Source organism: Homarus americanus, unplaced genomic scaffold, assembly GCF_018991925.1.
Source record: "Homarus americanus isolate GMGI-L3 unplaced genomic scaffold, GMGI_Hamer_2.0 scaffold44310, whole genome shotgun sequence".
In the NCBI taxonomy this organism is placed as follows: Eukaryota; Metazoa; Arthropoda; class Malacostraca; order Decapoda; family Nephropidae; genus Homarus; species Homarus americanus.
In genome coordinates this window covers 1-17,926 of record NW_024713035.1, presented here as the reverse complement: position 1 = coordinate 17,926, position 17,926 = coordinate 1, and the positions used below count along the sequence as shown (strand labels likewise).

Genomic DNA, 17,926 nt, shown 5'->3' with positions numbered 1-17,926 from the left:
GACAGCATTGTGCCAGTGAATGTGCAAGACACAGTGATGTGTACTGGTGTGGCCAGTGGAGGGGAAGCTGAATGGAAGGCAGCTTGGACACGCTATACCAAGTCCAATGTTGGCTCAGAGAAGGCAATGCTTCTGTCTGCCATGGGTTGTACTAAGGAGGTGTGGATCCTGGCAAGGTAAGGTTGGATGTACTGTGTATGGTTACCAATCATGCTGGTCTTCAGAAAATTATATTCCAAATACTGTATTTCACTGTATCCATTACACATAAGAACTGTCTATTGAATTGATGAGGACCTTCATATTACAACTGCTTATGATAATACAGAATTTTAATATTTTATAAATAACAATTTCTTTAAAAATTAAATGTATAGTAATTACCCAGGTACCTCAAGATGGCTTTCACCGAAAAGAGTGGGATCAGAAAGCAAGATGCTTCAAGTGTGTTCACTGCTGTAGCTTACAACTCTGTGGGTCGTGACTTGGCTTGGAACTTCCTCCAGGATCAGTGGCCTGTCATACTGGAATAGTGAGTCTTGAAAGGGGTGAAGGAGTTCGATATTGTTTTGAAAGTACCCTGTACAGTATCTGGGATGACAATTTTTTTTACAGATTTTCAAAGTGAATTAATCATGCTTATGAGAAATTTAATGAAATAAGCTGAACTGCAGTAAAATCTTGTATTTCGCGAGTAATACAGTGGTACCCCGGTTAACGAACATAATTCGTTCCAGAAGGTTGTTCGTTAACCGAAAATTTTGTTAACTGAAACCATTGTTTCAATGGGTTTTTGGTTAATTGGTTACAGCCCACCGAAAATTACCTAAAGTAAAAAAAAAATGCAGGAAAGTACACTTACTTTGAGGTGTGTATGTAGAAGGCTCCTGGATGATGATGCTGATGTGAATTTGAAGCGGGGGGTGGAGGAGGAGAAGGGAGAAGAGAAGGAAGTGGGGGTGGAGGAGAAGGGAGAAGAGAAGGCATTGGGGTGGAAGAGTAGTCACCCCATGCTGCCATTTCACCCATAAAATTTTAGTTCACTTGGTGTAATTCAAGATTATTTTCTTTAAATCAACACTGCACTGCATTATATATTGTCATTATGTAAAATAAACTTCAGAATGACCAATAATTTGACTGGACACACAGAAAAAAGCATTTATGTTGAAGAGTCTCAAACAAGATGTTCCTTCCTCTGAACCGATAAACAAACTGACACCAAGCTTGGTGTGTTGAGTGGCTGTTTGGTGCACAAAAAACTAGTTTCCTGTACTTCAATTATGTTCAATAATTGTTAAAATTACTAAAAAAATTAATATAAAACTTTTAAAATGGTTGAATAGTACAACCTTCTTGATATTTACTAAAATGGTAACGAATTTAAGCCCTAGAACCGATTACTGTATTGGCGGACTAATACTACAGCTGGTGAACAGCCAAATGCAAGCGAAAACATGTTGGGAAAAATTCATAAGGAATTTGTTAACAGAAATTTTTTCGTTAACCGAAGTGAAGAATCTAATGGAAGGTAATTCGTTAACCGAAATTTCGTTAACCGAGGCGTTCGTTAACCGAGGGATCACTGTATATAGTAGAATGGAAAAATTGTGCCAAATTCAAATACATAAACTAATGGGAAAAATACAATATAGACTGGCCACTCTACATCAACCTCTGATTTTCCCATTTATAACCTCCAAATGATACAAATTCTGTCTTAATTGACCTGATTGTTCATCCGGGCAGTCATGAAACTGACTCAAGAGAAGTGTGTGGCTGCTGCCTGTATGCCCTGACGTCACACGGGAGGAGGGATAGTGTGGCTGGCCAGTTACAGCTCACTACTACCCATGGAGGTATACCTCTATGTCACTACCTCAATACAGATGTGCACTTCCCACACAAACTTTTTTTTACTTTGCTTTTATCCGCTTCACCACTGATTGGCTCGTTAGCCGCTAGGGCGATCGGTCACGTCTCTGTTGGCAAGTACTGGGCATGCACCGGCTCCCGAATGTACCTGAACCTGCTTCAGTGTTGGTCAAGTCTGGTCTTGAAAGAGCTCGCACTCGGTGCCAACACAATACTTTCTGGTAGATTGTTCGAAGAGTTCAGAACTCTCACTCCGAAAAACTTTGCCCTCACACTTTTCTGGACCTGTGGCTTCTTCAATCTTGGGCTGTGACCCCTTGTGGGGCGAGTGCCCACCAGCTCCAAGTAAGGACACTCGACTGAGTAGTGCCCCCTGAGAATGCTTATACACCTCAATTAGGTCGCCCCTTGCCCGGCTGTAGTATAAGCTAGGCAAGTTCAGGCTCTCCAATCTCTCAGGGTAGCTGAGGTGCCGAAGTGCAGGCACCAGTCTGGTGGCCCTCCTTTGAACATTTTCAACCAACTGACAGTCCCCAGCATATCTCGGGGACCAGACGGGGTGACAGTACTCCAGATGGGGCAGCACTTCACTTTTGAAGATCGTTACGAGGAACGGACCTTCTAGATATCTAAACAACCTTCTTATAAGACCCAATAATTTATTTGCCTGATTTACCCTCTTCTCGCAATGGCCTGAGAACTTCAGCTCATTGTCAACATACACACATAGGTCCTTCTTACATTCAGTCTCAAAGCAGTTTCTTCATCCCGTTGGGACATATGTTATGCCTCCTTGCCGTTGGTACGCCCCATGTTCTTCATTTTTCTAATTTTATAGTATATTGTATACTATAAAATTATAAAATACAGTGCTGTACTGTATACAGGTACAGTACATTTTGACATTATTCGAAAATTTCCGAATTATTGTGTTCGATTATTCGTTGATTTTTTCATTTTTTGCACCTTATTCGCATCATTCCAAAGATTGTTCCTCATTATTCCAACCCAAAAACATACTTATAGTGCAAGATAAAATATTACAGCGTTCACCTGGTTGGATCTCATGAAATTCACGATATTTTACGCCAAATATAAGACTTGGTTTAGGTAGTGCTCGTGAAATTATAAAACGCGAAAGAAAATCGCGCAAAATATGAGATGTTACTTTAGAAGGCTAGCCAAAAGGGGTGCCATAGTGGAAGGGATGCTGTTAGAAGAATGCAGCATAACCATTTTTTCTCTTCAGTTTGGGACCAGGTTCATCCCATCTCTCCAGGATAGCCAAGGCTGCCAGCCAAGGTTTCAACGCTCAGCTGGAACTCAAGGAGGTGAGAAGCAAGTACACAAGACTAAGAGAAACAGGGGGTAGATCATGGATTTTATAAAGAGGGAGGAAGTTACCAAACTCCATCATCAAATACGTAGAGACTAATGACTATAGCTGTCTGGCATAGGAATTTATAGTTAATAGATAGCCTCTTTATCCCCAGTGTTAAAAGAAGTGTATTTGTTATGTTTTTACATGACTGTTACAAGGTAAAGTGAGATATTTTATCATCATAGGACTGTGCTCTCTCCTCCTTATCCTCCCCTCTCCAATTTTTAGCTCGATGGATTCAGCAACATCCATTCCTGAGTCAGAGAAAATAGCAAGATGTTTTATCTGCATTGTTGTTAATTTTGCATGGATAAATTTTCCTCAGATGTTTTATTTGTCTTTCAGCTGATGAAGTTTAAATCTGACAATGCAGATCACCTGGGGTCAGCCAGAAGGGCTCTGGACCAGTCACTCGAGAGAGCCACACTCAACACAGCCTGGATGGAAAAGAACTATGATGCCATTTTAGTGTGGCTTAACGGACAAGGCTATGACCACACACTCTAAGACTTTGTGTATTAATATTAAACATTATGGCTCAGGTACTTACATTAAAATGTATGCTAATGCACTTATACAGTACATGTTTATGCATAGTTTTTCTTGAACTAAAATGTATGCATATGTATTTTTACATACTATACACTAGAAGCACAACTTTATTTTTATTAAATTAAAATCATGGTTGTATGAATATTTATGTTTGCCACATCCTTTTTACATTTAAGAATTAAGTTATCATGAAGATGAGTCAAATCTTTGATAAATTGTACTGAAGCTAACTTATCTTGACAGAGAGATTATTAATTAATAGTAAATCAGAAACTGAATTTTCAGGACAAAATAGAATGAATTGCTGTTGTTGTGATTTTATGATGAAGTCTGCAGAACGAAGTCTTCTGGATCATGTAGGAGTGGAAGAAAGATGAAAAACAGATTACAATCATAGTTTGCTCTAGACCAGCACTCCATACAATCATTGGACAAAGTTATTGATGGAGGCTGCCTTGTAAACAGTGAGTCTTTTGTATGTGACCATTGGCCACGTAATTAGTGAAGTTAGTCATACCATTTAAGTTCGTCCACCGTCTGCGTTAGCTATCATGGCCAGTTTAGCAAATATGTATTTGTGTGTCACTAAGTCTTGCTAGTGGGGCTTTAATGTGTAATTTTTTCAATAGACATTCTTATTGACATCATTGCTCAATATTTTTCATAGGCATGTTGGAGTTACCCAGTAGTTCTTCACCTAACAGTCACTTGTACTGTATATCTGTTATCTACTTAATGGAATGGATTGAATGTGTTTGAAGATCCTTTTGAAAACACACAGTAGTAGAAAACAGTAATGCTGACCTTTGAGAAACAACTGGACAAGATTTGGACAAATCAAGATATTTAATTGAACAGTTACATTACTTTGAGTATGTTTTGCAGTGCCCTTAGTATATGTGGTAATACCTCTCTCCCTTGAATATACATTAGTTAGTAGAGCCACTATCCTGGAGTAAATAGTGTATATAGTAGACACTCTAGCCTTGAATATATGTAGTAGGGGCACTAGCCTTGAGTATACAGTACTGTATGTAGTAGAGGTACTAACCTGCCCGATTCATTAATACAGGTACTTATTATTGTCTTGGGAGTGAATGAAGTTGTGGGCACTCAGTTGACACTGCCCATCTCTCAGGGGTGTGATGTTCTAGTACATTATTTGAGGCTTTCAGGAAGTGGTCCAGGTTCTTGGAATTGATAGAGGTTTCCAGAATATAATGAGCCTTTCAGAAATTAATACCCCGTAGTGGCTTCCATAAGGTAATGGAGGCTTCCAGGAATTTTAAAAGTTCATTATTGTGTGAGGGGTTCTGAGAATTAACCAATGTTTTCAGATGTCAGAGGCCTTCAGGAAATAAATGAGGCTCTCAAAAGAGTAAATGATGAAACACAGTGCCAAAGAGGTTAAAACACCAACAGGAGGCAGTTATGTTTTATGTTTATTTTTCTCTTCCTTTTTAAAAAAACATTGAATTGCCACAAGGGGACGATCACCTCCATATTTCACTTTACTTAGACTTCAAATTAGTTGATGTGATTATTAAGGAAGTCATCCCACTGCGGTGTATATCTCTTGCTCAGATGAAATAAATTGTGCTTGCCCTGTGGATGGCACTAGCCATAACGTCCTATACCCAGGCAGCGGAACGGCTTGACGCTCCAGAAGACTCCAATAGCAAGATACAGTGTACATTGGGATAGCACACAGATACCAACAACTCGTTGAGGAGAACTGGAAAAAAATAGGGAGGAAATCAGAAGATAACTCACTGTCATGGAAGCAGCACTGAATGAATAAGGGGAGGTTAAAACCAGCAGAGGGCAGCTAAGTACGATAGTTTTTTTTTTTTTTTTTTTAATAGTTGACTTTGCCATCCCTCCAACAGCAACAACCATAAGGGTTATGACATGTGATTAATGCAGGGTGACGACGGATGTACATGGTACAGACATGACCAATACAGAGTTTTGGACAATACAAATTGCCGTAAAGCATGAAGGCTGTTGCTGGTATTGTCCTGACTGCATAGTTCCCTAGGGACGAAAATAGATGAAGCTGGAGCCTTGCTGGTTGCCAAACTAGAACAAGTTGGGAAAGAGATCTTTGCTAAGACTGAGGAAGTAGCCGATAGAATGGAGGTGGTTGCAAAGAGGAGTTATGCTGACGCCTTTACAGGGCCATGAGAGGTGGCGGAGAGTAATGCAGGGTCAGAAAAGGTTCTACATCAGCTAGGACTCTGAAGAAGTGTGTCGAAGAAATGGCAATTAGTGGACCTACTGTTAGAGGAGAGGAGGAACAACAGGAATGTTTCCAGAGCAGGAACAATGTAATAGTTTTTGGAGTCCCTGAAAGCCAGGCAAAGAGAATTGAGAGTAGGATAACACACGATAAGATACAGTTTAAGAATATTTGTACAGAGGTTCTGAATAGGCCATCAACCTCTCAGGATGTGAGGAGGCTGGGACAAAAGCAGAGGGGACAAGCCTTGCCCCCTCAGGATCACACTAGTAGTGTTTCAAACTCCTCTCTCTTTTTCAAGGAACGTGTCAGTATTAGTGTACATAACATTCAAGCCAGAATTTGTTCTTGGTAACATCTCTGCTCTTAATAGTAACTTCGGTTCCTTCCCCTATTCTTAGTTGTAGCTGCTTAAGGCACACTGTATTTGCAGTGTGGTTAGAAATGTCATTGTTTACACGGCGCTCGCCTCCTCCCGGCTGGTAGGCGGAGCTGGTGCCACCTCCCGGGTGGAGGGTGCGTTGCTGCCCCCTGGCTCTGTGTCGGCTTCCACTACCCTTCCCCTGAATATAACCCATGTACACACGTCCCCATTCCTCCTTGACTCCTCCCTTCTTTGCTTCAAGCCCTGCAGGAGCTTCTTGTGCTGTTCCCTCTGCATTACCGTGCGATCTTGGTGAATGAATACACTCCAAGATGCCTCGCTCCTTGCTAAGTTTTTTGCCTGCCGAATAACCTCCCATTTATCCTCCTCACTCACAAGTGTGATCCTGAGGGGGCGAGGCTTATCCCCCTGCTTTTGTACCAATCTCCTCGTATCCTGAGGGGTTGATGGCATCTTCAGAACCTCTATACAAATATTCTAAATCACTTGTCACACTGTAAAATATTCTGTTGCTACCGAGGTCTTTCTTAGTATTGCTAAGTGACTCATTCATTGTGGCAATATAAAACGGTACTTACTGGTAACACAAGTCATCATGTCAGAGTGCTAAGTCTAAATTAAAATTGCGGGTAGGAGTACTGGACCCGAGGCTTGACGATGGTAGTTATCCAGATTCTAACCAAGACAAACTGGAGGCGTTGATCAGTTTCTTTTCCTTGTGTTCACAAGGGAGGATCCGAACACTCTTACTGCGTTTGAGGACAGATGGTTCGACACATCGCTGACCCACATTGTGTTCTCAGAAGAGGGTATCAGAAATAAATAGTCAAAGCTAAAGGTTCATAAATCATGGCCCTGACATGGTGCATCCCACAGTACTAAGAGAGTTGTACAACGTGCTTGCTGAGCCCCTGAAGATCCTGTTCTGTAAGTGCCTGGATGAGCAAAAGATCCCCAGTGATTGGAAAATGGCTATGTGAATCCTATTTTCAAGAAAGGTGATCGTCACTCCACGAATAATTATGAACCAGTGAGTCTGACCAGCATAGTACTGTATGTATAATACTGGAGAGCTTTATAAGAGATGTCACGATGGAATATCTACAACGAAACAACCTTGTAAAGGATTGCAAACACGATTTCATGCTGGGATACTCATGATGAACACAATTACTCAAGGTACTGGATGTTTGGACCCGTATTCTGGAACAGGGTGGCAATATCAACAATATATACCAAAATTTTGCCAAGGCTATCGACAGCGTACCCCATGAAAGGCTAAAAATTAAACTGGAAAGGTACGGGATTCGGGGGAGTGCCCTAGCGTGGATTGGAGACTCTATGATCGCAAGCAGTGTGTGGTGATTAATGGCATGAAATCGTCATGTGCACTCATGACAAGCGGGGTACCGCAGGGCAGTGTATTGAGCCCACTGTTATTTCATAAATGATATGCGAGAAGCTGTACATTCCTTACAAATGATTGCGCACGATGCAAAGTTATTTAGGGAAATTAAGAACCAAGCAGACTGCGAAGAGCTGCAAAAAGATCTCTGTGAGCTTGAAGAAATGGTCAAGATTCAATGTCACCAAGTGCAAGAAGATTCACCTGGGACATACCACTGGTAAGGAGGCGTATCATATGTCCCAATGGGACAAAGAACCGCATTAATTTAGACTGAATGCAAAAGGGACCTAGGTCTGTATGTTGACAATGAACTGAAGTTCTTGGGCCATTGTAAGAAGGTGAACCAAGTAACTAAATTATTAGTTCTTATTAGAAATTCGTTTAGATAACTAGACGGTCTGTCCCTCGTAATGATTTTCATAAGCGAGGAGCTTCCCCCTGGAGTACTGTCACTCCGTTTGGTCCCCGAGACATGCTAGGAACTGTCAGTTGGTTGAAAATGTCGAAAGGAGGGCCACCAGACTGGTGCTGGCACTTCAGCACTCAGAGAGATAGGAGTGCCTGCAATTGCCTAGCTTATACTACCAACAGGCAAGAGGGGACCCACCGGTAATTGAGGTGTATAAACATCTCAAAGGGCACTACTCAGTCAAGTGTTCTTACCTGGAGCTGGCGGACGCTCGCCCCACAAGATATCACAGCTCAAGGTGAAGAAGCCACAAGTCCAGAAAACTGTGAAGGCTAACTTTTTCGAAGTGAGAGTTGTGAACTCGTAGAACAACCTGCCAGAGGGTGTTGTGATGGCACCGAGTGTGAGTTCCTTCAAGGCCAGACTTGACCAGCACTGGAGCAAGTTCAGATACATTCAGGAGCCAGTACTTGCCAAAAATCAGACACATGACCAATCGCCCAAGCAGCTAAATAGCTGATCAGTGGTAAAGATAAAAGTAAGCAAAAAAAAAAGAAAAAAAAAAGTAATTTGTCAACATGACATGGAAAAGATATAACAGTACAGTATATTATTTGCCTATGTTTCTATCCTCTCCCTGTTTTGTGTGTCGTTGATCTCAGAGAAAGGGACGATAAGTGGAAGACAACTGCAGAAAAGGAAAGTACTGTACAGCACCGGTATATCATAACATCTCTACACACTATTTTAGATATCAATTTATTACAGGACAATATAAACAGGAATAACATGGAAGATCCCTACAACAGTAATTTATAGAAGTTATGGTTGTCAAGCAAATACAATACAGTAGATAAGAAATAATTGTTATTGTTATTTACTTTTTTTTATTCTTGGAGGGATGAAGGGTATGGGATGGCCCATAGCTTATGTAAGCACAATAATAAATCTATTCATCTTCAAATTACTGTACACTGACTGTGGCAAAGTGAGACATATAAAATTTTGAGTGCTGCATATTACAATACATTTATATTATTCACAAACTAATTTCTACATTATACAGTAGCTAATAACTATATAACAAAACAAAATATTGTAAAAGATTGTAAGTTCTTTCCAGTTTGTATCCAAAAAAAACCAATCATCTTCACCCTACGTTGAACACCTACCATGGTCCACTTCATTCCATTCATTTTGTATTTTGTATTTACACATCATAAATTCATCAGAAGATACAACACTTTACACTATTTACAGATAACCATATCTGCAACACAAATATGAAACTGTAGCTGTAAGACACTATTTTTTATTCATGAATGGTTCTGATATTTTTGATATTGTCTCATGTTTTTTTCTCTCATCTTCATCGATAATGTACTGAAGGAGGTCATTTAATCCTTCAAACTCTGTCCTGCTTTGAGGTGGGTTATTCTTGGGTATTCTGGGTAAAATACCTCCTGCTTTTGTTCTGAATTCTTGGAGCTGAAAGATAAAAATGGTATTTCATCAGAGATATATTCTAATACTAGTAGTATATAGTAAATACTAACCATAGGTATAATAATGTCTGTGATCCACATACATTAATACACCTTTATATATTAAATTACTGTTGGACTACTCATGAACTTAGAGCTTCATCCAACACTGATAACAATTTAATATTATTTCTAGGCTGATACAATTCTCAACTTTTCTACTGCAGTAGTACACACACACACATTTATATGAAGTACATTATTCCAAGATACTCACGTCTTTTGCACCCATCAGTTTCCAAGCACCAAAGCAAAATACAGAAAATCCCGCAACAGCATAGAGTGTGCCCCATCCTAGAGCTCTCAAAGCAAGTGCCCCACCAGCTTCACGCAGCTCTCGTGTGCCAATGATGCCTTTGTTAAACATTTCTGGGTCCTTCTTCTTAGCCATTCCTAATGTCATGCCAAATCCTCCCAACAATGACACACCAGCAATGCCCGTGAGGAAAGCTGCAGCTGTGAAGTTAAGGTTTACATGAGTAAGAAAGTTTCACAGACATTAACACTACTGTACTGTGTTTCTTACTGACTAAGAAACAGCAGCAGCAACTTTGAGAATTTTTTTTTTGTAATAGTATTGGTAAGGAATTTTTTGTAACAATATTGGTTTGGTGATACACATGAACAAGGTAGCTTCCCAGCAGCAGTGTCTTTCTTTTTATACACACCAACACTAATTGCAAAAGTTATTATTAAATTATATTATGATTTATCAAATACTGTATAAGATTAACCAACTTTTCCTACCTATCCTTGGGTGGAAGTTTAATATTTCTATTCTAGGTTAGATTAGGTAGATTACCCATGGATAAGTAGGCTGGGAAGTGTTCTGTTGCATAGAATTTAGGGTAATTCGATCGCTGGGAAACATTTGTTAACAGTTGGAGCACAAACATTATGTCATTAATTAGACAATGAGCATGGAGCATCTTTACTTACTGGAAAACCTGGGAGATAAATACAGAATTTGAAAAGTACAAATCCTATACATTGCGTCAATTGTATTCCGCTTGCATGTTTCTCTCAATTTCTTTTGGTAATCTAACTTATTACTTTGCTTACTAGCCATTTAGGTGGTTGGTAAGAAAGCTTTTACATTCTATGAAAACTTAACTTAAAGTTGGTGGAAGGGCACACCACGGGTGGCATGTATTATCAATATGTCATGGCTGGAAGGTAGATTATTACTGTGTAAACTGGCTTATATGTTAGTGCGCGTGCAGAATAATTATCCATTAGGTGAGTACATTGTCCAGATTAGTTTACGTTAGGTTCTTTTAGATATGTTTTAATTCCACATTTTCCCTCTGCTTTAAAGCCTTGTCCATCTTTGATAAGTAAAGGCAGAGAGTTGTAGTGGATTTCTCCCCTACAAACGCTGTTTGTCGCTGAGTAGCCGACCCCACCAATTCCCCTCGTGGTCTGGGTCAACCAGCGCCGCCATACATCACGGAGCGGGGGTCAACTACTAAGCCACGCCAACCCCCGCTATTTAAGATCTGACCTCGTGGTGACCTGTCCTCTTTCTACCTACAGCCGCAGCCAGCAACACATCCTCCTCCGCCGCTGCCTGGCGGTCCTCGCTTCTCCTCCGCCTGCCTGGCGGCCCTCGCTCCCGCCGGCGAGCATGGCGACCCACAGGCTGGTCCTTCTCTGAGCGTCCTCACCAACCAGCTCTCTCTACATCACGCTTGTAACCATGCTGCCTTCCCAGCACCAAGCTGCATTGTACATCCAATACAACATGTATATAGAGAGCACATTGTGAGTTTCCTTTCTCCATTCCATCCTGAGTGTGAACCAAACATCCTGAACCCCACAAATGGTGACCCCGGAGTGACCCCACAGAGTCATAATTTAACAATCATGCATTTCCATATACTGTACTTCCATTATCACTAATGTATTCAACATGAAAAAACTTCATTTAAAAAAAATTCCATGCCTAAACCATATCTTCTAATTTTAATAATTTTCATGTGGTAAGAAAGCACTTGTCTCTTACAGTAAATAAAAGGTAAATTTGCAATGTCACACCGTTCACTTTTAGCAAGTAAAAAATATATTTTTCTGGTGTATTTGTGTTTTTAGACCTAATATGACCTTCAATTTTGCCAGAAATTAGCCGGTTTTTTTTGCGATTTTTTTTCGTTTGACGTTTTCCGAAAAAAGTGGCTAAGCGACTAAAAAATACATAAAAAAACACTAGAAAAACCAAAACCTAACCTAACCTAACTTAACTGACTCTCACCATATGATGGAATCACCTATTTCTTACCTTATTGGCCTGGTTCTTGTTCGTTGTTGCATTCTGGGATTCTTACCCAACGCCACATATGTTGGTCTTTGCGATATTTACATTCCGTCTTGCTCTTAGTACACTTTACTGAGGTTGGAAGAACACCATGCGATCGAAAAAATGCAATAGTTTCTACGTTTTTTTTTCCAAAACCTCGCAATCAGCTCCATATACTTCAAGTGACATCCATTGCAGACTTCCATGGTCGGAACTGAACTTGAATTTCAAAATATGAGAGACCCAAAATAAAACTCGATTTTGATTGGGCCAAATATACTCTGAATTAGCAAAAACGCTTTTGATTGGCCGCGTGACGTGTACGGGTACGCATGCGCGTCATGATTTATGAAGGAGACGCGAGAGACACGCAGTGTTGGGTGAGAGGCAGACGATAATGGCGGGAAATAATGGAAGAAAATAGAAATTTATTTGGAAAAGCTATCTCCGTTATTATACATTTCCGCCGGTAATGTAATAGATGAAAATTATCTTATAATTAGACGTCTTATTCGAATATAATAATAGATTAGTGGTAGGAATGAACGGTGTGTAAACGCAATAATACCAAATAAAATCCTAAAGTTCCTGATTGACGTGTAATACTATTACAAAGTACAATATTGCCACAGGTTTTCCATTTGTGATGCATTAAAAACGGTGTCTTTTTTTTTGTTCCCCCTCACCATTTAAATATTATGTGGTTAATATTCGTTTTTACCATTATCTCTAGGATTCTTTGTTAGGTTAGGTTAGATTACGTTAGGTCAATTATAAAACACCAATATACACTCGGAAAAAAAATATACCCGGTATATATATATATATATATATATATATATATATATATATATATATATATATATATATATATATATATATATATATATATATTCCTATGGGAAGGAAACCATTATCAAATCTGTGGAACCAGTGTGCACATTTACCTCGACAACTGTACATAAATAGTAACTTTATACTTATTTCAATTTGGCAGCAACTCCTCTTACACTGGTATTTAAATTTATTTACATGTCCTTAATAATGCCATCTTCACTGCCAGTGCCACTGATTTTTCCTCTCTGAATCGAGATGTAAGCACACTTTGCTTACAACTGACGTCATTTCATTGACATACATTCCACTTCTAACCAAAATACATGTTCAGGATTAATCCCTCTGTATGGAGTCCAAGGAAACTCCCATTATTTCATCTGGAGTTAAATGACTAAATACCTTTCCTTTTGTTCACCCAGGAAAAAAAGATAAGAAACATATTAACGAGTTTCACGATTTGTTAACAACTTCGTACAGATATGAAAATCTTCTCACTTGACCCAGAAACGATTCCTGTTTTCTCGTCAACTGAAATCCGAAATTCAACCCGATATGATAACCAATGAATATATTAACTAAAGGACCTTGAGTATTTTTAATATTTATTACTGTGAAGTAGGGTTTTACCTATTTTTAAGATTTATTAATTTGTATAAAAAACTTATATATGCATACTGAAAATGATTGATAAATGCGGTGTTCAGAACAAATATGGTACTGTATACAAGTCATTTTTGGGTTGAATATTGTTTGAGTTTTCTTTGTCCCAAACGGAAAAAAGAAACTAAAAAAATGCATGTAAAATGAGTGCCCTCAAAACAATAATACTGAGATTATTAAATATCTTACACCTTGTTCAATAATTTTATCATATTTAGATGGTTAAGGGATTTCAGAAGGCTCTCTAGGGTTTTGTGAACCGATGTTATGAGTGACGATAAAGATTCGGAACCTTTTATTTCTGTTTTTTTTTGTTGACGTTATAAGTAAGGAAATGTGGATGTGTTACTTTATGGAATGTAACCTGGGAAAAATGACTCGTAATAAGAGAAGTACCGTAGAGAGTAGTGAAAATGGAGTCAGTGTTATATAGTGTCTTTGTGCTGTGTTTGTATATTCAGAGTTTTGCGTGTGCAGGGGTCTACGAGATCTGTAAGTTACCTTCTTATGGACCACCTTGTAATATTAAGAACAAACTTTAGGGTAAATATTAAGAATTTGCTATGTACCGAAATTACTATGGAAAATAAGTTTTTACACTTTATTTTATAGTGTTTCATACGAATTTGGCCTTTGGTTCCGTCAGAAATTAATAGTTATGTAAATATATCCCCCCCCCCTCCCCACACCCTTAACAAAAATATTGGTTGCACAAAATGGGCAGGGCTTTAAAGTAGAGGGATACTGTTGGGCGAAAACACGCAAGAAACGGAATCTAACCAGAGAAATCAGAAAGTCCTCACCTATCATCTCTGATCCACCCTCTCCTCCCCTCGGTATAAAAAAATTCCTGGTATATGATGTAAACAAAATCATTGTAAAGTGTGTGGCTACATATGGCCACACACTGAACACTATGTTCCTCGACTGTGTGAAGATAGAAACTTTTAGGGACAGGTCCAAACACACTGTGTGTGAAATGGCACAACACTTCATCTCTAATGGCAAGATAGCCGACATATTAAGATTGTATCCACTTTTTTGCACTTAGTAACTATATCAATTCTCATGTACAGAACCAAATACGCATTACGCAATGTGCTTGAATACCTCCCACGTAAATGTGAATATCAAAGTGTGAGGCCAGACATACTGCCTCACACTCTTGTACTCACGCATTTGTGAATAAGTTACCCTTTATGTATAGAACTAAACAAATAATGTAAATGAAATACTGTGTAACATTCAGTGCCATAATATCCTGACAACGGGGGTTAATTATTATGACCCTTTGTAAACCCTACTCTGTAATCCTTTTGCGCTACCGCTCACAGGATGAGTGTGGGGTGCACAATAAAATAGCCGCTGCAAGCGGCAAAATCAAAAATCAATCACGTCCCACACCCCATTCACACACTTCTCACCTCCCACACCAAACACACACTCACACTCCTCACCTCCCACACCACACACACACTCACACACTCCTCACCTCCCACACTAAACACACACACACACACACACACACACACACACACACACACACTCTCACCTCCCCACACCAAACACACCACACAATGCCACCTCCCACACCACACACACACACACACATACTCCCCACCTCCCACACCACACACACACACACACACCTCACCTCCCACACCACACACACACACACACACACTCCACACCTCCACACCACACACACACACCTCACCCCACACCAACATTGAACATGAATAACACACACACACACACTCTCACCCACACCACACCACACACACACTCCCCACCTCCCACACACCACACACACACCCTACCTTCCACACCACACAATATCGAACACACCTCACCCCACACCACACACTTCATCCTGACCACCGACGGTCAAGACGGGTCAGACGCACCTGGCGCTGCTCAGCAGTAGCCACGTCAACTGTTATGTTGGCCCATACCAACTCCCTCCCCTGAACCCTCCTCCCCACTGAAATATCAACAAGTTCTCCCCAGAAGTTACTATTTCATTTGGGAAATGAATGGAACCAGTGTTGAATAGTGGTGAACAGTGCTTAAGTCAGTGAAAAACAACTCGGCAGTTGAGTCTTACCCAAGCTAACCTTCACACAGTGAGGTCCCAGGTACCCAGTGATAATTCCCCTGAGACTCCACGATAGAGAGACCTGGGACCATACCTCAGACCACGTGGTGTCCCCATGATGCTACGACCTCTGACCCAGCTTGGAGAAGGTCGTGCTGATCGTGCTCCCGTTAGAGACCAAGGAAAATGGCCGCTTTGGACCGTTGTGCCGTGGGGGAAGAGGAGGGGAGTGTGGAGAAGGACGACCTCCTTGCCACGCTGTTAAGGCAGCTGGGGCAGTTGAGGAGTGAGGTTGACACTCTAAAGGGGGAAAATGAAGCCCTCAGGACGGAACTCCTTCAGGTAGGTGTCCTGCCTAGCAGGACACCTGCGAAGGAGGAGCAGGCGTGGAGAGTGGTTGTCTCCAAGGGGTCTAGGGTCAGGCTTAGGAAAGCTGACCAGGGTGTGGAGTGCAGTAACCCTTACCAGGTGCTGCAGGAAGCTGGAGAGGAAGAGAAGAGCAGGACGGTATGGATCAAGGAGAGGAAAGGGCAGTTGTACAAACCCTGCCCACAGGTAAGGTCGTGGTAGTTGGTGACAGCCAGGTGAGGTTTATGGAAAGGGCTTTTTGTGCGAGAGATAGGAAACGTAGGACTAGGGTATGTTTTCCTGGGGCTGGGATAGGGCATGTAGCCGAGAGGTTAGACAGAGTTTTGTCAGGGGAGGGTACCAATCCAGTAGTGTGTCTTAGTGTGGGAGGAAACGACATAGGTAAGGTTAGGAGTGAGGAACTTTTCAAGAGGTATAGGGAGGCGCTGGGGAAGATTAGAGATAGGGAAGGGATCCCGATAGTATGTGGTGTCTTGCCTAGAAGAGGGGTTGGTCGTGAATGGCTGTCCAGGGCAATTGCTATTAATTGCCGACTGGAAAAACATTGTGCAAACAATGGTTGGGCATTCATTGATGACTGGCAACGATTTTATGGCAACGACTACCTGTACTGTCGCGACGGAGTACACTTGTCTCGCGAGGGGGTAAAGACGTTGTCTGCATTCCTTGAGCGTGAAATTGTCACTCCGAAGGGGGGGTTTCGCCAGTAGAGAGGGGTCGGGAAAATGGGAGTCAAAAAACAAGCAGGTCCTGGGAAGTAGTGAAACAGAAGTAGATAATGCTGAAAATATAGTTAGTCATAATAACAAACATCAAAGTAATAAATGTAAAACAGATAGAAACGAAGAAATATATTGAGTGTTTATTATACTAATAGTAGAAGCCTGTGTAACAAAATGACCAGCTCAGGCCATTGTTGGGTAAATATAAATGAGCAGATATAATTGCAATAACGGAAACATGGATAAATTCAAACAGCAAGCATTTTTTAGCAGAATTTCATATTCCAGGATATAACCTATTTAAATTTGACAGAGTAGGAAGGAGAGGTGGCGGTGTAGCAGTGTATGTCAGGGTGTCATTAAAAAGCTGCAATAAATCAAACATTAAAACAAATAGCGACAATGAAAGTATTTGGGTAGAGATTGGTGAGGGCAGTGAATCCGTAGTCATTGGTGTTATATATAGACCACCTAATTTGAGTAGGAACGATGGTAAATTGCTATGGGAGGAAATAAAGAAGGCATCTGATGGAAACAATGTATGTATTCTAGGCGATTTCAACTTTTCAGGCATAGATTGGAAAAATCAACTTAGCGATAATGAATCTGAAGATTTTCTAGAAGTAGTACAAGATAGTTTTTATATCAATTCATAAACTCGCCCACTAGAGGAAATAATATCCTCGATTTAGTTCTCAGTAATAATGAAAATCTAGTAAAAGATGTTGGGATTGGAGACGAACTAGGAAACAGTGATCATAAAGCCATATATTTTAACATAATATGGGATGGCAGGAAGAAGGAAAATTCGGCCCTGATCCCGGATTTTAGGAAGGCTAATTACGGTAGCTTAAGGAGAGACCTAAGGGATGACCCTATGGTCAAAAGATTAATCCTCCCCACACCTCCGGAAACTGTCAACTTAGGACGGGATAACCCCGAATTTAATCTAGCAGCTACTTATGAACAATTTATTGCGACAATCAATAATGCCCAAAATAAACACATTCCTAAAAGAAAATTCAGATCGATACGGAACCAACCAAAATGGATGAATAATAGACTCTTAGATCTTCTAGGGAAAAAGAAAGGAGTATATAGAAAAGTTAAGAAAGGCGAAAATCACCTACTTGGTTACTATCAGAACC

At 40.4% G+C, this 17,926-nt stretch overlaps 2 protein-coding genes across 2 annotated transcripts; one reads left to right on the top strand and one right to left on the bottom strand.

Annotated features, from left to right (window-relative positions):
• Positions 1-9: 9 nt before the first annotated feature.
• LOC121865594 (aminopeptidase Ey-like) lies at positions 10-3,950 on the top strand. Its single transcript, XM_042365107.1, has 4 exons — positions 10-176; positions 389-532; positions 3,125-3,206; positions 3,602-3,950. The coding sequence occupies exons 1-4, from the start codon at positions 37-39 to the stop codon at positions 3,761-3,763; spliced, it is 528 nt and encodes a 175-aa protein (XP_042221041.1). The 5' UTR covers positions 10-36; the 3' UTR covers positions 3,764-3,950.
• A 5,044-nt stretch (positions 3,951-8,994) lies between these two features.
• LOC121865603 (transmembrane protein 242-like) lies at positions 8,995-13,129 on the bottom strand (the record flags this gene model as incomplete). Its single annotated transcript, XM_042365119.1, has 3 exons — positions 8,995-9,740; positions 10,014-10,252; positions 13,103-13,129. Coding segments are annotated over 3 exons (449 nt in total), but the record flags the coding sequence as incomplete, so codon positions are not given.
• Between the last annotated feature and the right edge of the window lie 4,797 nt (positions 13,130-17,926).